Here is a 13898-nt window from a genome sequence, read left to right as displayed (position 1 = left end):
ATTTTCAAGAAAAAGTCTTTTTCCATGATTTAAGGCATAAATTTTCTACATTCCAACAAGTATATCTGTGACATCGTCCTGCCAGAGACCCCCGCGGGGCCCCGGCCCCCACTTTGGGAACTGAGCCGCTCTGACAGAAGTTTATTATGAGCTGCCCTCAGCCAGCAGATCCTTCTCCAGCCAGATGTTCTTCAGAACACCTGAACCAGGTCAGTCGCTCAGGGCCGTTTAGTTTGCAGGATGGATCTGACCAAATCCTTTATTTCAAGCTTCCCATCTTCCCTGGTTTCCTGCAGACTTTACTGGCCTAATATTCAAACTGATGTAGAATCCAAGTTGAAGATCAAATAAACCTGCTTCTCTGTTTTAAGTCACAGTGTTAAGACAACAGTAACATGTAGTTGCCTTCTCTCAATGATTATTTTAGCTAAAACAGTAGATAGACAGAGCCTGGAGTGGAAGCAGAACCTCCGGCCGGTCCTGGAGAACCTTCAGCAGAACCAGCTGCAGTGGCGTCTCTAGCCTGCAGGGGGCGGTGTTCCCCTGCTCAGTCTGACAGAAAGGAAATGCTAAGCTGAAACAATACCTTAACGCCGACATTAAAAAGAAACGTTTAATAGATATAGATCAAATAATTTTAGGAAGCAAACATATACAAATTATTAAGATTTTTAAAAAGAACCAAATTGTTTAATAGGATTTGAATATATGTTATGTATTATAAAGATGAATCCATCACGAACCACCCTCCATACCAGGCCGTGGCGGTAGCTCAAGGTTTTGCCAACCGCCAAAAAAGCCAAGAAGAAGAAGTGCAGGAAGTGACGCCATTACACCGTCAGAGCGCTTGAGATAAACACAGCAGACAACGCAGCGAAGGAAACCCGCTTCTGTCTGCAGAGAAACAGCGGAGAGCTTCACCGAGCTTCTGCCCGTCGTTCAGCCGGGATTCAGCTCCTGTCAGCTCGCCGCGGAGGCCCAGCTGCCCGCAGAGATGCCTGAGAGTGAGTCCGCTAGCATGCTAACGCTAGCATGCTAACGTTAGCCCCATTAGCTTAAAGCGGCGGATGGTTGACTGAGCAGAACCTGGTGCTAACCCTAACCTCTGCTGTTATTACAACACGGCGCTGTGAGCAGAAGCCCGGATTACAGCGGTGGTTCGGTTCCGTTCATCCTCCGAGCGGACAATCTGGGCCCGAATTCACACAGAACCCTAAAAACAGTGACGTCTTTTTAAGAAAACTCAGAATTAGGAGCAGGAAGGTGGAGGAAACAGAGAGAGCTGATGTGACGCAGTGGGTAGCACTGCTGCCTTGCAGCAAGAAGGTTCTGGGTTGAAGTCCTAACATTGCCCTGGGTCTTTCTGCATGGGTCTGCATGTTCTCCCTGTGCATGCGTGGGTTCTCTCTGGGTACTCCAGCTTCCTCCCACAGTCCAGAACCATGTTAGGTTAACTGGCCTCTCTAAATTTTTCTTAGGTGCGAGTGTGTGAGAATGTCTGTGTTGTCCTGACAGAAATATTGGTTAATCAGGAATAAAGACATCATAATAAACATTTAGAATAATTGTGAAACAGTTGCAGGTAAGTAGAAGCACTGCAGAGAAGATGTCTGTAGTCTAGAAGGTTGCTGGTGTGACGCCGGCTGCTGATCGCTGCTTCTCACCACCAGCAGAGAGACTCTCTGATCTGCAGCAGCTCTCTGTTCTGTGAATGAAGCCTCAGGAGGCGGGTCAGTTAGGGGATCTGGTCCTGGTGGAACCACAGAGGAGGTTTAGAACCTGACAGAACGCAGCAGACGTTCCTCCATCAGGAACCGCCTCTCACTGCTCTGCTGGGTCCACTTGTTCAATCTGGGCTTTATGAACAAAGTCCAGGATGTTCGTCCCAGTGGATCATTTCCACTCCTTCTAAATAAATTAAAGAAAACACAGCAAGGGCCACAAAGAGATGCACCGCCATGATTCAGGGTTGGTGGTTCCACAGCTGAAGTTCTGCACTGAAGGCAGCAGAACGTCTTCAGATCATCACAGCTTTGCTGCTAGTGAGATCATGGTCAGCGTGTCGGTACCGGGGCTGAGGCTGTTAAACCGTTATTAATTAAAGCGTTATTAATTTAACCGTTATTAATTAAACCGTTATTAATTAAAGCGTTATTAATTAAAGCGTTATTCATTAAAGCGTTATTAATTAAACCGTTATTCATTTAACCGTTATTTATTAATCCGTTATTAATTAAAGCGTTATTAATTAAACCGTTATCCACTAAACCGTTATTCATTTAACCGTTATTAATAAAACTGTTATTCACTAAACCGTTATTCACTAAAGCGTTATTCATTAAAGCATTATTCATTAAAGCATTATTCATTAAAGCGTTATTAATTAAAGCGTTATTCATTAAAGCGTTATTAATAAAACTGTTATTCACTAAACCGTTATTAATTAAAGCGTTATTCATTAAAGCGTTATTAATAAAACTGTTATTTATTTATCCGTTATTTATTTATCCGTTATTTATTTATCCGTTATTTATTAATCTGTTATTTATTAATCCGTTATTAATTAAACCGTTATTAATTAAACCGTTATTCACTAAACCGTTATTAATTAAAGCGTTATTAATTTAACCGTTATTTATTTAACCGTTATTAAGAAATCTGTTATTTATTAATCTGTTATTTATTAATCTGTTATTTATTAATCCGTTATTCATTTAAGCGTTATTCATTTAAGCGTTATTCATTTAAGCGTTATTAATTAAACCGTTATTAATTAAACCGTTATTCACTAAACCGTTATTAATAAATCTGTTATTTATTAATCCGTTATTTATTAAGCCGTTATTCATTTAACCGTTATTTATTAAAGCGTTATTCATATAACCGTTATTAATGAAATTGTTATTTATTCGTTATTGTTAAACTGTTATTCACTAAACCCTTATTTAGTAAACTGTTACTTATTAATCCATTATTTATTTAACCGTTATTTATTAAATCGTTATTCATTTAATTGTTATTAATTAAACCGTTTGTCATTTAACCGTTATTAATAAATCTGTTATTTATTAATCTGTTATTTATTAAATCGTTATTCATTTAACCATTATTAATTAAACCCTTATTAATTCCGCTCAGAGCTGGAATCAAACAGCTGGACAGGAACACCACCGTTTCTCATGGTAGATCAGAGAAAATCTATTTTTTTAGTTCAAAGCGTTTTTATTGAGGTCATTTAATTTATCTCTCCTTAGACGTTCTATTAATGGAAGAATGAAATAATAATGGATTAGAAAGCTGCTCCTCGTGTTCTCCTGCTCCTCCTCTTAGAACGTTCCTCTGCTCCTCTAACGTTCTGCCTGTCTTCCAGCTGAGAGCTACTCCAACCCTCTGGCCCCTGAGGGCCACGAAGTGGACGACCACCGATCCGCCGCTCAGTAAGTGCCGCTCCCCCTGACCTCTGACCTCTGACCTCTGAGCAGCCACGGTCGCTCAGCTCCGCTCTGCGTCTTTCAGGTCCAAGCTGACCAACGATGACTTCAGGAAGCTGCTGATGACGCCGCGGGCCACGCCCTCCTCGGCCCCGCCCACCAAGTCCAGACACCATGAGTGAGTATGACTGGAGGGGGGGGGGGGGGTCCTGCTGCACAGCTGTAAACATGTGTCTGACTCCCAGAATGCCGAGGGACTACAACGAGGATGAGGATCCTGCAGCGAGGAGGAGGAAGAAGAAGAGGTCAGATCTTCCTCATCATCAGTGATCAGGGTCCAGTGAGCGGTTCTGACCCGGTTCTGACCCGGTTCTGCCCCCACAGCTACTACGCCAAGCTGCGTCAGCAGGAGATGGAGCGAGAGCGGGAGCTGGCCGAGAAGTACCGGGACCGGGCCCGGGAGAGACGGGACGGCGTCAACAAGGACTACGAGGAGACCGAGCTGATCAGCACCACCGCCAACTACCGGGCCGTCGGACCCACCGCCGAGGCGTGAGTTCTCCAGAACCTTTGGAGTCCGGGCCCGGCCCGTTCTGACCCGCTCCAACCTTCCCTTCCAGGGACAAGTCCGCGGCGGAGAAGCGGCGGCAGCTCATCCAGGAGTCCAAGTTCTTGGGAGGCGACATGGAGCACACCCACTTGGTGAAGGGTCTGGACTTCGCTCTGCTGCAGAAGGTCAGAACCGGGCCCAGAACCGGGCCCAGAACCTGGTCTAGAACCGGGTCCAGAACCTGGTCCAGTACCGGGCCCAGAACCGGGCCCAGAACCTGGTCCAGTACTGGGCCCAGAACCGGGTCCAGTACTGGGCCCAGAACCTGGTCCAGTACTGGGCCCAGAACCGGGTCCAGAACCGGGTCCAGAACCTGGTCCAGAACCGGGTCTAGAACCGGGCCCAGAACCTGGTCTAGAACCGGGCCCAGAACCGGGTCCAGAACCGGGTCCAGAACCTGGTCCAGTACCGGGCCCAGAACCGGGTCCAGAACCGGGTCCAGAACCACGCAGCTGGCCCGCCTGGCGCCGGCACACCTGATCCTGTCTGTGCTTACAGGTGAGGGCTGAGATCACCAGCAAGGAGAAGGAGGAGGAGGACATGATGGAGAAGGTCCAGAAGGAGACCAAGTAAGGAACCGAGGCCCAGTGTGAGGTGGAACTCCAGAACCGCTCTGAAAATTATCTGCTGTCTTCCAGGAAAGACGTGGAACCAGAGGAGAAGATCGAGTTCAAGACCCGCCTTGGTGAGTCCTGGTCCACCTGGACCTCCTGGTCCTCCTGGTCGTCCTGTTCCTCCTGGTTCAGGAGGTCCACCTGGACCTTCTGGACCTTCTGGTCCTCCTGGACCTCCTGGTCCACCTGGTCCTCCTGGTCCACCTGGTCCCCCTGGTCCTCCTGGACCTCCTGGTCCTCCTGGACCTCCTGGACCACCTGGACCTCCTGGTCCACCTGGACCTCCTGGACCTCCTGGACCACCTGGTCCTCCTGGTCCTCCTGGTCCACCTGGTCCTCCTGGTCCTGGAGAACCAGCATCTTTTATCTGTCCCTGTGTCCCTCCCTGACCTGCTCCTGGTCCCCCTGGTCCTGACTCCTGCTGTGGTTCTCCTCCATCTGCTCCTCAGGCAGGAACATCTACCGCGTGGTGTTCCGCTCAGGAGTCCAGGAGAGGAACGAGCTCTTCCTGCCGGGCAGGATGGCCTACGTGGTGGACCTGGACGACGAGTTCACCGACACGGACATCCCCACCACGCTGATCCGCAGCAAGGCCGACTGTCCCAGCATGGAGGTCAGGTCCTCCTGTCCCGTCCACGCCGTCCCGCTCTGAGACGTGTCTCATGTCCTCCTGTCCCTCTGTGTCCAGGCCCAGACCACCCTCACCACCAACGACATCGTCATCTCCAAGCTGACGCAGATCCTGTCCTACCTGAGGCAGGGGACACGTCACAAGAAGCTCAAGAAGAAGGACAAAGGTGTCCCCAGAACTGAGTCGTGTCCTGAGAACTGAATCGTGTCTTCAGGGCTGAGCCGTGTCCTCAGGACTGAGCCGTGTCCTCAGGACTGAGCCGTGTCCTCAGGGCTGAGCCGTGTCCTCAGTCCTGAGGACTGAGCCGTGTCCTGAGGACTGAGCCGTGTCCTCAGTCCTGAGGACTGAGTCGTGTCCTGAGGACTGAGCCGTGTCCTCAGGGCTGAGCCGTGTCCTCAGTCGCCAGAACTGAGTCTTGTTCTCAAGACTGAGTCGTGTCCCCAGAACTGAGTCGTGTTCTCAAGACTGAGTCGTGTCCCCAGAACTGAGTCGTGTCCTCAGGACTGAGCCGTGTCCTCAGGACTGAGCCGTGTCCTCAGGACTGAGCCGTGTCCTGAGGACTGAGGACTGAGTCGTGTCCTGAGAACTGAGCCGTGTCCTCAGTCCTCAGGACTGAGTCGTGTCCTGAGAACTGAGCCGTGTCCTCAGTCCTCAGGACTGAGCCGTGTCCTGAGGACTGAGCCGTGTCCTCAGGACTGAGCCGTGTCCTCAGGACTGAGCCGTGTCCTCAGGGCTGAGCCGTGTCCTCAGTCGCCAGAACTGAGTCTTGTTCTCAAGACTGAGTCGTGTCCCCAGAACTGAGTCGTGTTCTCAAGACTGAGTCGTGTCCCCAGAACTGAGTCGTGTCCTCAGGACTGAGCCGTGTCCTCAGGACTGAGCCGTGTCCTGAGGACTGAGCCGTGTCCTCAGTCCTGAGGACTGAGCCGTGTCCTGAGGACTGAGCCGTGTCCTCAGTCCTGAGGACTGAGTCGTGTCCTGAGAACTGAGCCGTGTCCTCAGTCCTCAGGACTGAGTCGTGTCCTGAGAACTGAGCCGTGTCCTCAGTCCTCAGGACTGAGCCGTGTCCTGAGGACTGAGTCGTGTCCTGAGAACTGAGTCGTGTCCTGAGAACTGAGTCGTGTCCTGAGGACTGAGCCGTGTCCTGAGGACTGAGTCGTGTCCTGAGGACTGAGCCGTGTCCTGAGGACTGAGCCGTGTCCTCAGGACTGAGCCGTGTCCTGAGGACTGAGTCGTGTCCTGAGAACTGAGTCGTGTCCTGAGGACTGAGCCGTGTCCTCAGGACTGAGCCGTGTCCTGAGGACTGAGTCGTGTCCTGAGGACTGAGCCGTGTCCTGAGGACTGAGCCGTGTCCTGAGGACTGAGTCGTGTCCTGAGGACTGAGTCGTGTCTTCAGGACTGAGTCTTGTCCTGAGGACTGAGTCGTGTCCTCAGGACTGAGCCGTGTCCTCAGGACTGAGGACTGAGTCTTGTCCTGAGGACTGAGTCGTGTCCTGAGGACTGAGCCGTGTCCTGAGGACTGAGCCGTGTCCTGAGGACTGAGTCGTGTCCTGAGGACTGAGTCGTGTCTTCAGGACTGAGTCTTGTCCTGAGGACTGAGCCGTGTCCTGAGGACTGAGTCGTGTCCTCAGGACTGAGCCGTGTCCTCAGGACTGAGGACTGAGTCTTGTCCTGAGGACTGAGCCGTGTCCTGAGGACTGAGTCGTGTCCTGAGGACTGAGTCGTGTCTTCAGGACTGAGTCGTGTCCTGAGAACTGAGTCGTGTCCTGAGGACTGAGCCGTGTCCTGAGGACTGAGTCGTGTCCTGAGGACTGAGCCGTGTCCTGAGAACTGAGCCGTGTCCTCAGGACTGAGTCTTGTCCTGAGGACTGAGCCGTGTCCTGAGAACTGAGCCGTGTCCTGAGGACTGAGTCTTGTCCTGAGGACTGAGTCTTGTCCTGAGGACTGAGTCTTGTCCTGAGGACTGAGCCGTGTCCTGAGGACTGAGTCGTGTCCTGAGGACTGAGCCGTGTCTTCAGGACTGAGTCTTGTCCTGAGGACTGAGTCTTGTCCTGAGGACTGAGCCGTGTCCTGAGGACTGAGTCTTGTCCTGAGGACTGAGTCTTGTCCTGAGGACTGAGCCGTGTCCTGAGGACTGAGCCGTGTCCTGAGGACTGAGCCGTGTCCTGAGGACTGAGTCGTGTCCTCAGATCTGGTGTCTGTCCCTCCAGCTGACGTCTGTCTCTGTTTCAGGCAAGCTGGACGATAAGAGAGCTCCTGAAGCTGATCTCAGGTCAGCCTCCCTCCACACAGCTCTGCTCTCAGCCTGAGGTCAGAGAAACGTGTCAGAGTGACGCCTCTGTCTGCTTGCAGCATCTTTGATGACATCGGGGACTACATCCCGTCCGCCACGTCCAAACCCAGCAAGGACAAGGAGCGCCACCGAGGACGAGACGAGGACAGCAAGAGCCGCAGACAGGCCTACTTTGAGAAACCCCGAGGGGAGGAGCTCCCCCTGGTGGAGGTGGACCCCGGTACGCCCCCCCCCCCCCCCCCCCCCCCCCCCAGCAGAGAGGGTTTCTGGGTAACGCTCTAATGCTCCATGTCCTCCATCAGCTCCAGAGTCCATCAAGGATCAGCTGAAGATCATCAACGAGAAGTTTGGAGGAGCAGCAGCCACCCAGTGGCAGAACCAGGAGCCATATCCTTCACCTGCTGTACTCCTCTTCCTCCTCCTCCTCCCTGCTCTCCTCCTCCTCCTCCTCCTCCTCTTCTTCCTCCTTCACCTGCTGTCCTCCTCCTCCTCCTCTTCCTCTGCTTCCTCCTCTTCCTCCTCCCTGCTGTCCTCATCCTCTTCCTCCTCCTCTTCCTCTGCTTCCTCCTCTTCCTCCTCCTCTTCCTCTGCTTCCTCCTCTTTCTCCTCCTCCTCTTCCTCCTCCTCCTCCTCCTCTGCTTCCTCCTCTTCCTCCTACTCCTCTTCTTCCTCCTCCTCCTCTTCCTCTGCTTCCTCTTCTTTCTCCCTGCTGTCCTCCTCCTCCTCCTCTTCCTCCTCTTCACCTGCTGTCCTCCTCTTCCTCCTCTTCCTCCTCCTCTTCCTCCCTGCTGTCCTCCTCTTCCTCTTCCTCCTCCCTGCTGTCCTCCTCTTCCTCTTCCTCCTCCCTGCTGTCCTCCTCTTCCTCTTCCTCCTCCCTGCTGTCCTCCTCTTCCTCTTCCTCCTCCCTGCTGTCCTCCTCTTCCTCCTCCTCCTCTTCCTCCTCTTCCTCTGCTTCCTACTCTTCCTCTTCCTCCTCTTCCTCTGCTTCCTACTCTTCCTCTTCCTCCCTGCTCCTCCTCCTCCCTGCTGTCCTCCTCTTCCTCCTCCTCTTCTGCTTCCTCCTCTTTCTCCCTGCTGTCCTCCTCTTCCTCCTCCTCCTCTTCCTCCTCCTCCTCTTCCTCCTCTTCCTCCACCTCTTCCTCCTCCTCCTGCTTCCTCCTCTTTCTCCTCCTCTTCCTCATCCTCTTCCTACTCCTCTTCCTCCTCCTCCTCTTCCTCCCTGCTGTCCTCCTCCTCCTCTTCTTCCTCTTCCTCCTCCTCCTCCTCCTCTTCCTCTGCTTCCTCCTCTGCTTCCTCCTGTTCCTCCTCTTCCTCCTCCCTGCTGTCCTCCTCCTCCTCTTCCTCTTCTTCTTCTTCCTCCTCTTCCTCCTCCTCCTCGCCTCTTTCAGGCGCTTCATGCTTAGCGCTCTTCTGATCGGCTCAGCTCAGAAGTAGAACCGGGCCGAGCAGAACCGCTGTAATCGGGGCGTTAGCTTCCAGACGCAGACGGAGAGGCGCTGAGTTTAAGATCAGATTCTCAGGTTTAGTGAAGTTTAACTCTGGAAGCTGTTCTGGTTGTTTGGTGATTTAGAGGAGAAACAATTACAAAAGTCCAGCTTCTGGTTGATTTTCATCAGAACTCTTGCTGCAGCATTTTGGATCAGCTGAAGGCTTTGAACTGCATTTTGTGGACTTCCTGATAGTAAATAATTACAATAGTCCAGCCTTGAAGTAACAAATGCATGGACTAGTTTTTCAGCATCACTCCTGGACAGAATGTTTCTAATTTTGGCGATATTCCTGAGGTGAAAAAAGGAAACTCTGGAAACCTGTTTAATATGGGATTTAAATGACATGTCTTGGTCAAAAATAACACCAAGATTTTTTACTTTATTACCAGAGGCCAAGTTAATACCACCCAGATTAAGTGATTGATTAAGAAGTTTATTTTTTGAGGACTCTGGTCCAAAGATTACAACTTCTGTCTTGTCAGAATTTAGATGCAGGAAATTTAAAGTCATCCAGCTTTTGATGTCATCAAGACATGACTGCAGTCGAAGTAACTGATTGGATTCATCAGGATTTATGGATAAATATAGCTGAGTGTCATCAGCATAACAGTGGAAATTAATCCCATGCTGTCTGATAATTTTGCCGATGGGAAGCATATATATAGTAAAGAGAATTGGTCCAAGGACTGAACCCTGTGGTACTCCACAGGTGACCCTAGAGTTTGAGGAAGATTTATTATTAACATGAACAAACTGGAATCTGTCTGACAGATAAGATTTAAACCAGCCTAATGCTTTCCCCTTAATCCCTGCAGAACAACAACGTCACATCAGATCCAGATTTAAACTCCATCACAGTTTAAAGGGTTAAATTCACATTAAAGCCGCATTCACCTCCTGCCACAGCGGGTCTGTGGAGAACCAACAGGGTTCTGACTACCTGTCCAGGTGGAGCGCCGTGCATTTATTATTATTAATAATATTAATAATATTATTATTATTATTATTATTATTATTATTATTATTATTATTATTATTATTAATAGAATAATTATTATGTGTCCTTAACTGGTGGTACTGGTTCTCAGAGGAGAGACTCCAGTAAGGAGCAGCTGGGCGATTTCTTCGGAGGCTCCAACTCGTACGCAGAGTGCTACCCAGCAACGTAAGCCCCCCCCCCCCCCCCCCCCAGACAGCCGTGTCGCCATGGAGACGCCTCTCTAACCAGAAACAATGTGTCTGCAGGATGGACGACCTCGCAGTGGACAGCGACGAGGAGGTGGACTACAGTAAGATGGACCAGGTACGTGCGTTTCCCAGCATGCACTGCTGCCCGGTCCCAGGTGAGGAGAGGCGCTGAGCTCTGCTTCTGTTTCAGGGCAATAAGAAAGGTCCGCTGGGCCGCTGGGACTTCGACACGCAGGAGGAATACTCCGACTACATGAACAACAAGGAGGCGCTGCCTAAGTGAGTCCGCTTTGCCCTCAGCGCCGACTGACAGGCTGCAGGCTGGCTCGCTGCTGACGCTCTGTTTGTCCCTCCAGGGCTGCCTTCCAGTACGGCATCAAGATGTCTGAGGGCAGGAAGACGCGGCGCTTCAAGGAGACCAATGAGAAGGCGGAGCTGGACCGGCAGTGGAAGAAGATCAGCGCGGTGAGTGTGTGAGCTGCCGGCCGCAGCGCCTGCCTCCTCCAGCAGAGGGCCTAACGCTCTGCTTCTCCTGCAGATCATCGAGAAGAGGAAGAAGATGGAGGCCGACGGGTAACTTCCTGTTTGATCCTTAGTTAGCCGCGCCTCGGCCAATCAGAGCAGAGCTGACCTTTGACCTTCTTCTGAGGTGTAAACCCTCGTTTTTGTTTGCAGGGTCGACATCAAGAGACCAAAATACTGAAGACTTCCTGAGTCCCCGGTTCTGACCCGTTCTGCCCCGTTCTGACCCGGTTCTGACCCGTTCTGACCGGTTCTGACCCGTTAGTGATGCTGAGCCGCGGTTTTATTTAACCAGACGTGTTCTTGTTTCTGTTTTTATTCAGGTTGTTGTGTTTGAGCACCAAGTTCCCAATAAAGCAATCAGAACCCAGCCGGTGTCCCTGCTTTCATGTTCTGGACCCGCCGGAACCGCAGCAGCCGCTCAGAACGTTTCATCTGTTTCATTTAGGCAGCAGGACACGCCACGACCAGAATGGTTCCGCTAAAACATCCCCGGGTTGGAGGTGGGTTCTAGTCAGAACCAGGGTTCCTGTGGGGTCCGTCTGGCTCCCAGACCTTTAGACGTCCTGAACGTGTCCAGGATTCTGCTTCATGGTGCCGCGCCTCCTTTGGGTTTCTGTGTGGTTCTGGCTGGGTTCTCCTGAGACTCCACGGTTCAGGATGTGGAACGTAAGTCTGTCCCTCAACCCGGCTCAGAAATCCTCGTGTTGAATTAACTGGGTTTTGTTCAGGTTCTGGTCGCTGCTGCCAAAGCGGGACGTTCTTCATCCCTTCAGGGTTCTAGTGTGATGGAGATGAGAACTGGGTCCCTGAAACCTTGTCAAGGTTGGTTCTGGTGGGTTTGGGTTCTGCTCCACGTACCCGTGGGGTTCTCCTGGGGTCCATCTGGGCCTGGTACTGGAGGAGGTGTGGAGGAGGGACTGAGGTGCAGTGCCTGGTGCCGACTGCAGGGGGCAGCACTTCATAGAGGTTACAGGAGCCCAGTTCTCAGGTCTGTTCTGGTTCTGATTAAAAAGTTCTTAACTGGATCAAAGTTCACTTAAAACTGATTTATGGAGCTGCAGCAATTAGCGCTGCTCTCATTAGGTTGTTTTCAGCTCGTTGAGCTCGTCAGGGAATCAAACTGTTTTAATAAGTTTGCTCCACTGGACGTAATAATCTGCTACATTAGCAGAGAGGAGACTAACGAGCGCTGCTAATTAGCTTCTGGCTGTTTGATGGACAGCTGGACTGCTGAATATGGATGTTTGGCTTTCTGAGGAGCTTAACGAGATGCTAACGAGGCCTTGGAGCTCCGCCCACCAGGCCACGCAACAGGAAGTCTGTTTTATTTGAGGAACATCAAAGGGAATGCTTGTTTTTGTTATTCCTGACCTCCTTTGTTCAGAAGATTTAATATTGCAGATGATCAAAAACTCTTTGGACCGTGAAGTCCGACCATGTGGGTCCAAATGGACCTGAACCTTAATGACCTTTTAGTGGAGAAAGAGGGGACTAAACGTCTGGACCCCCAGGATGATTCTGAGGAATCCTAAATGGAAACGTGTCTCTAGGTGAACCGGATCTTTAAACTGGTTCTAGTTCAGCGCCGTTAGGTCTCATGAACTGGTTTAGTTCTCCCGGCTGAATCCTCACCGTTTCTGGACGTTTCTCTGGGTTTACTTCAGAAGTCCGGTCACTGCAGCAGCGCTCTGATGAATGAAACTCCCTGATTGGTCACAGCCGTCCCACGCTGCTGGTGACATCATCACAAATGAACCGACCAACCAGACGTCCCCGTTCTCCCTCTGAATGCCGGTTGGGGACATCTGGGCTGAACATTTCCATTAGTGGGGCCCCGTGGAAAGGAGGCAGGTGTGAATCTGGTCTGAGACGCAGCAGGTCGATGTCAGGACGGCGTTCACAGCAACGTCCGTCAAACATCCGCCGACATTCAGCTTCCTGAAGATGTGCCTCGTTTCCCTGCTGCATCCCCGGGTCTAACAACCCTGTGAGGCCAGCAAAGAACCTTAAGCAGCTCTTCAAAGGTCCAGATGTCCCCCATCAAAGGTCTGCTGAGGAGCTGAGGACACGGGGCTGGAAGCTGATTGGTGGACAGCCATGAGGTCACAGTCCTGATGATGTCATCAGGAGGGTGACGTTAAGTCCCTTTAGCTTTCTGCACATGCTCAGTTAGAGAAGAGACAGGAGACGGTTTAATTCATTTTTATTGATCAGCTTCTTGTTTCATGTTACAAAGTGTTTCAGTTCCTAAAAGGTGGCATCATTTCATAACTTGTTACAAAAACATCACAGGAGCCAACCAGAGCCCTGCATTCTGGTCACATGACACTGAATGGCTCTAGAGAGGAACAAATTCACCAGGAAGACTCAAAGCGTAACGTTCTGCTTCAGGCTCTCCTGCTTCATGTTAACATAAAGATCCAATAGGAGCACGATAAGAAATAAACTGCTGTGTGAACTAACGAGCCAATTAGGCATAAACTGCTGCCTCGTTAAGACCTGATTGTGCAGGCCCCGCCCACATTGTGATGACATCACAGCTGTAGTTGAATTCATTTAACACTAGAATTACCAGAGAAGGGTCATTTAACATTTCTACCTTTGGAGCCCAGAGACGGGTCGACTGACCTGAAGGATTTTAATCAGCATCCTATAAGCAGTTGTGAACCGGCGCTTTTGTTCTGTAAATAATAATTACTGGTGCAGCAAAGGAAGGGGGAAGCTTAACTCCCTACTAACTGCCAGGTACAGCTGGGAGCAATGACCACAAGTATTTGTGTCTAAGTCAAGAGGACTGAAATTCCAGCATGAGAAATATACAAAGGTATAAGAGGCAATGGCAATTTGGACAATTTGGTATTTGTACTACTTGAACTGTTTTGCATTTTGTTAAATTATGATTACAAACATCAGTGTATTTCATTGGTATTTTATGACATTTACTCGTACAAATTAGTGCATAATCGTAATGTGAATAGAAAAGGATCTGTGGTTTAAAAAGTGGTTTTCAAAGGCAAATCTGAAAAAGTGTGGACTGCATTTGTATTCAGGGCCTGATATTCCTAGATTAAAAAAAATTGCTTAATTACTAAATTCTAGTCAACACAAAACTTATTGTT

General features: G+C 50.4%; 1 protein-coding gene across 2 annotated transcripts; it reads left to right on the top strand.

The window, feature by feature from the left end:
• Positions 1-799: 799 nt before the first annotated feature.
• Positions 800-11146, top strand: ik (IK cytokine). 2 transcript variants are annotated; one of them, XM_036133163.1, is made up of 20 exons: positions 800-1004; positions 3371-3437; positions 3517-3609; positions 3677-3736; positions 3816-3983; positions 4052-4166; positions 4540-4610; positions 4680-4726; positions 5105-5268; positions 5344-5452; positions 7516-7555; positions 7636-7796; positions 7879-7963; positions 10145-10231; positions 10312-10369; positions 10445-10533; positions 10611-10719; positions 10793-10827; positions 10930-10975; positions 11017-11146. In XM_036133163.1, exons 1-19 carry the CDS (start codon positions 995-997, stop codon positions 10955-10957), a joined length of 1596 nt encoding a protein of 531 aa, XP_035989056.1. In that variant the 5' UTR covers positions 800-994; the 3' UTR covers positions 10958-10975; positions 11017-11146. The 2 variants fall into 2 exon arrangements, with proteins under 2 accessions (XP_035989056.1, XP_012709045.3); XM_012853591.3 differs by having other exon boundaries at positions 10930-11146.
• The last annotated feature ends 2752 nt before the right edge of the window (positions 11147-13898 follow it).

This window comes from Fundulus heteroclitus, unplaced genomic scaffold, assembly GCF_011125445.2.
Source record: "Fundulus heteroclitus isolate FHET01 unplaced genomic scaffold, MU-UCD_Fhet_4.1 scaffold_59, whole genome shotgun sequence".
Lineage (NCBI taxonomy): Eukaryota > Metazoa > Chordata > Actinopteri > Cyprinodontiformes > Fundulidae > Fundulus > Fundulus heteroclitus.
This window is presented reverse-complemented; position numbering and strand designations above follow the sequence as displayed.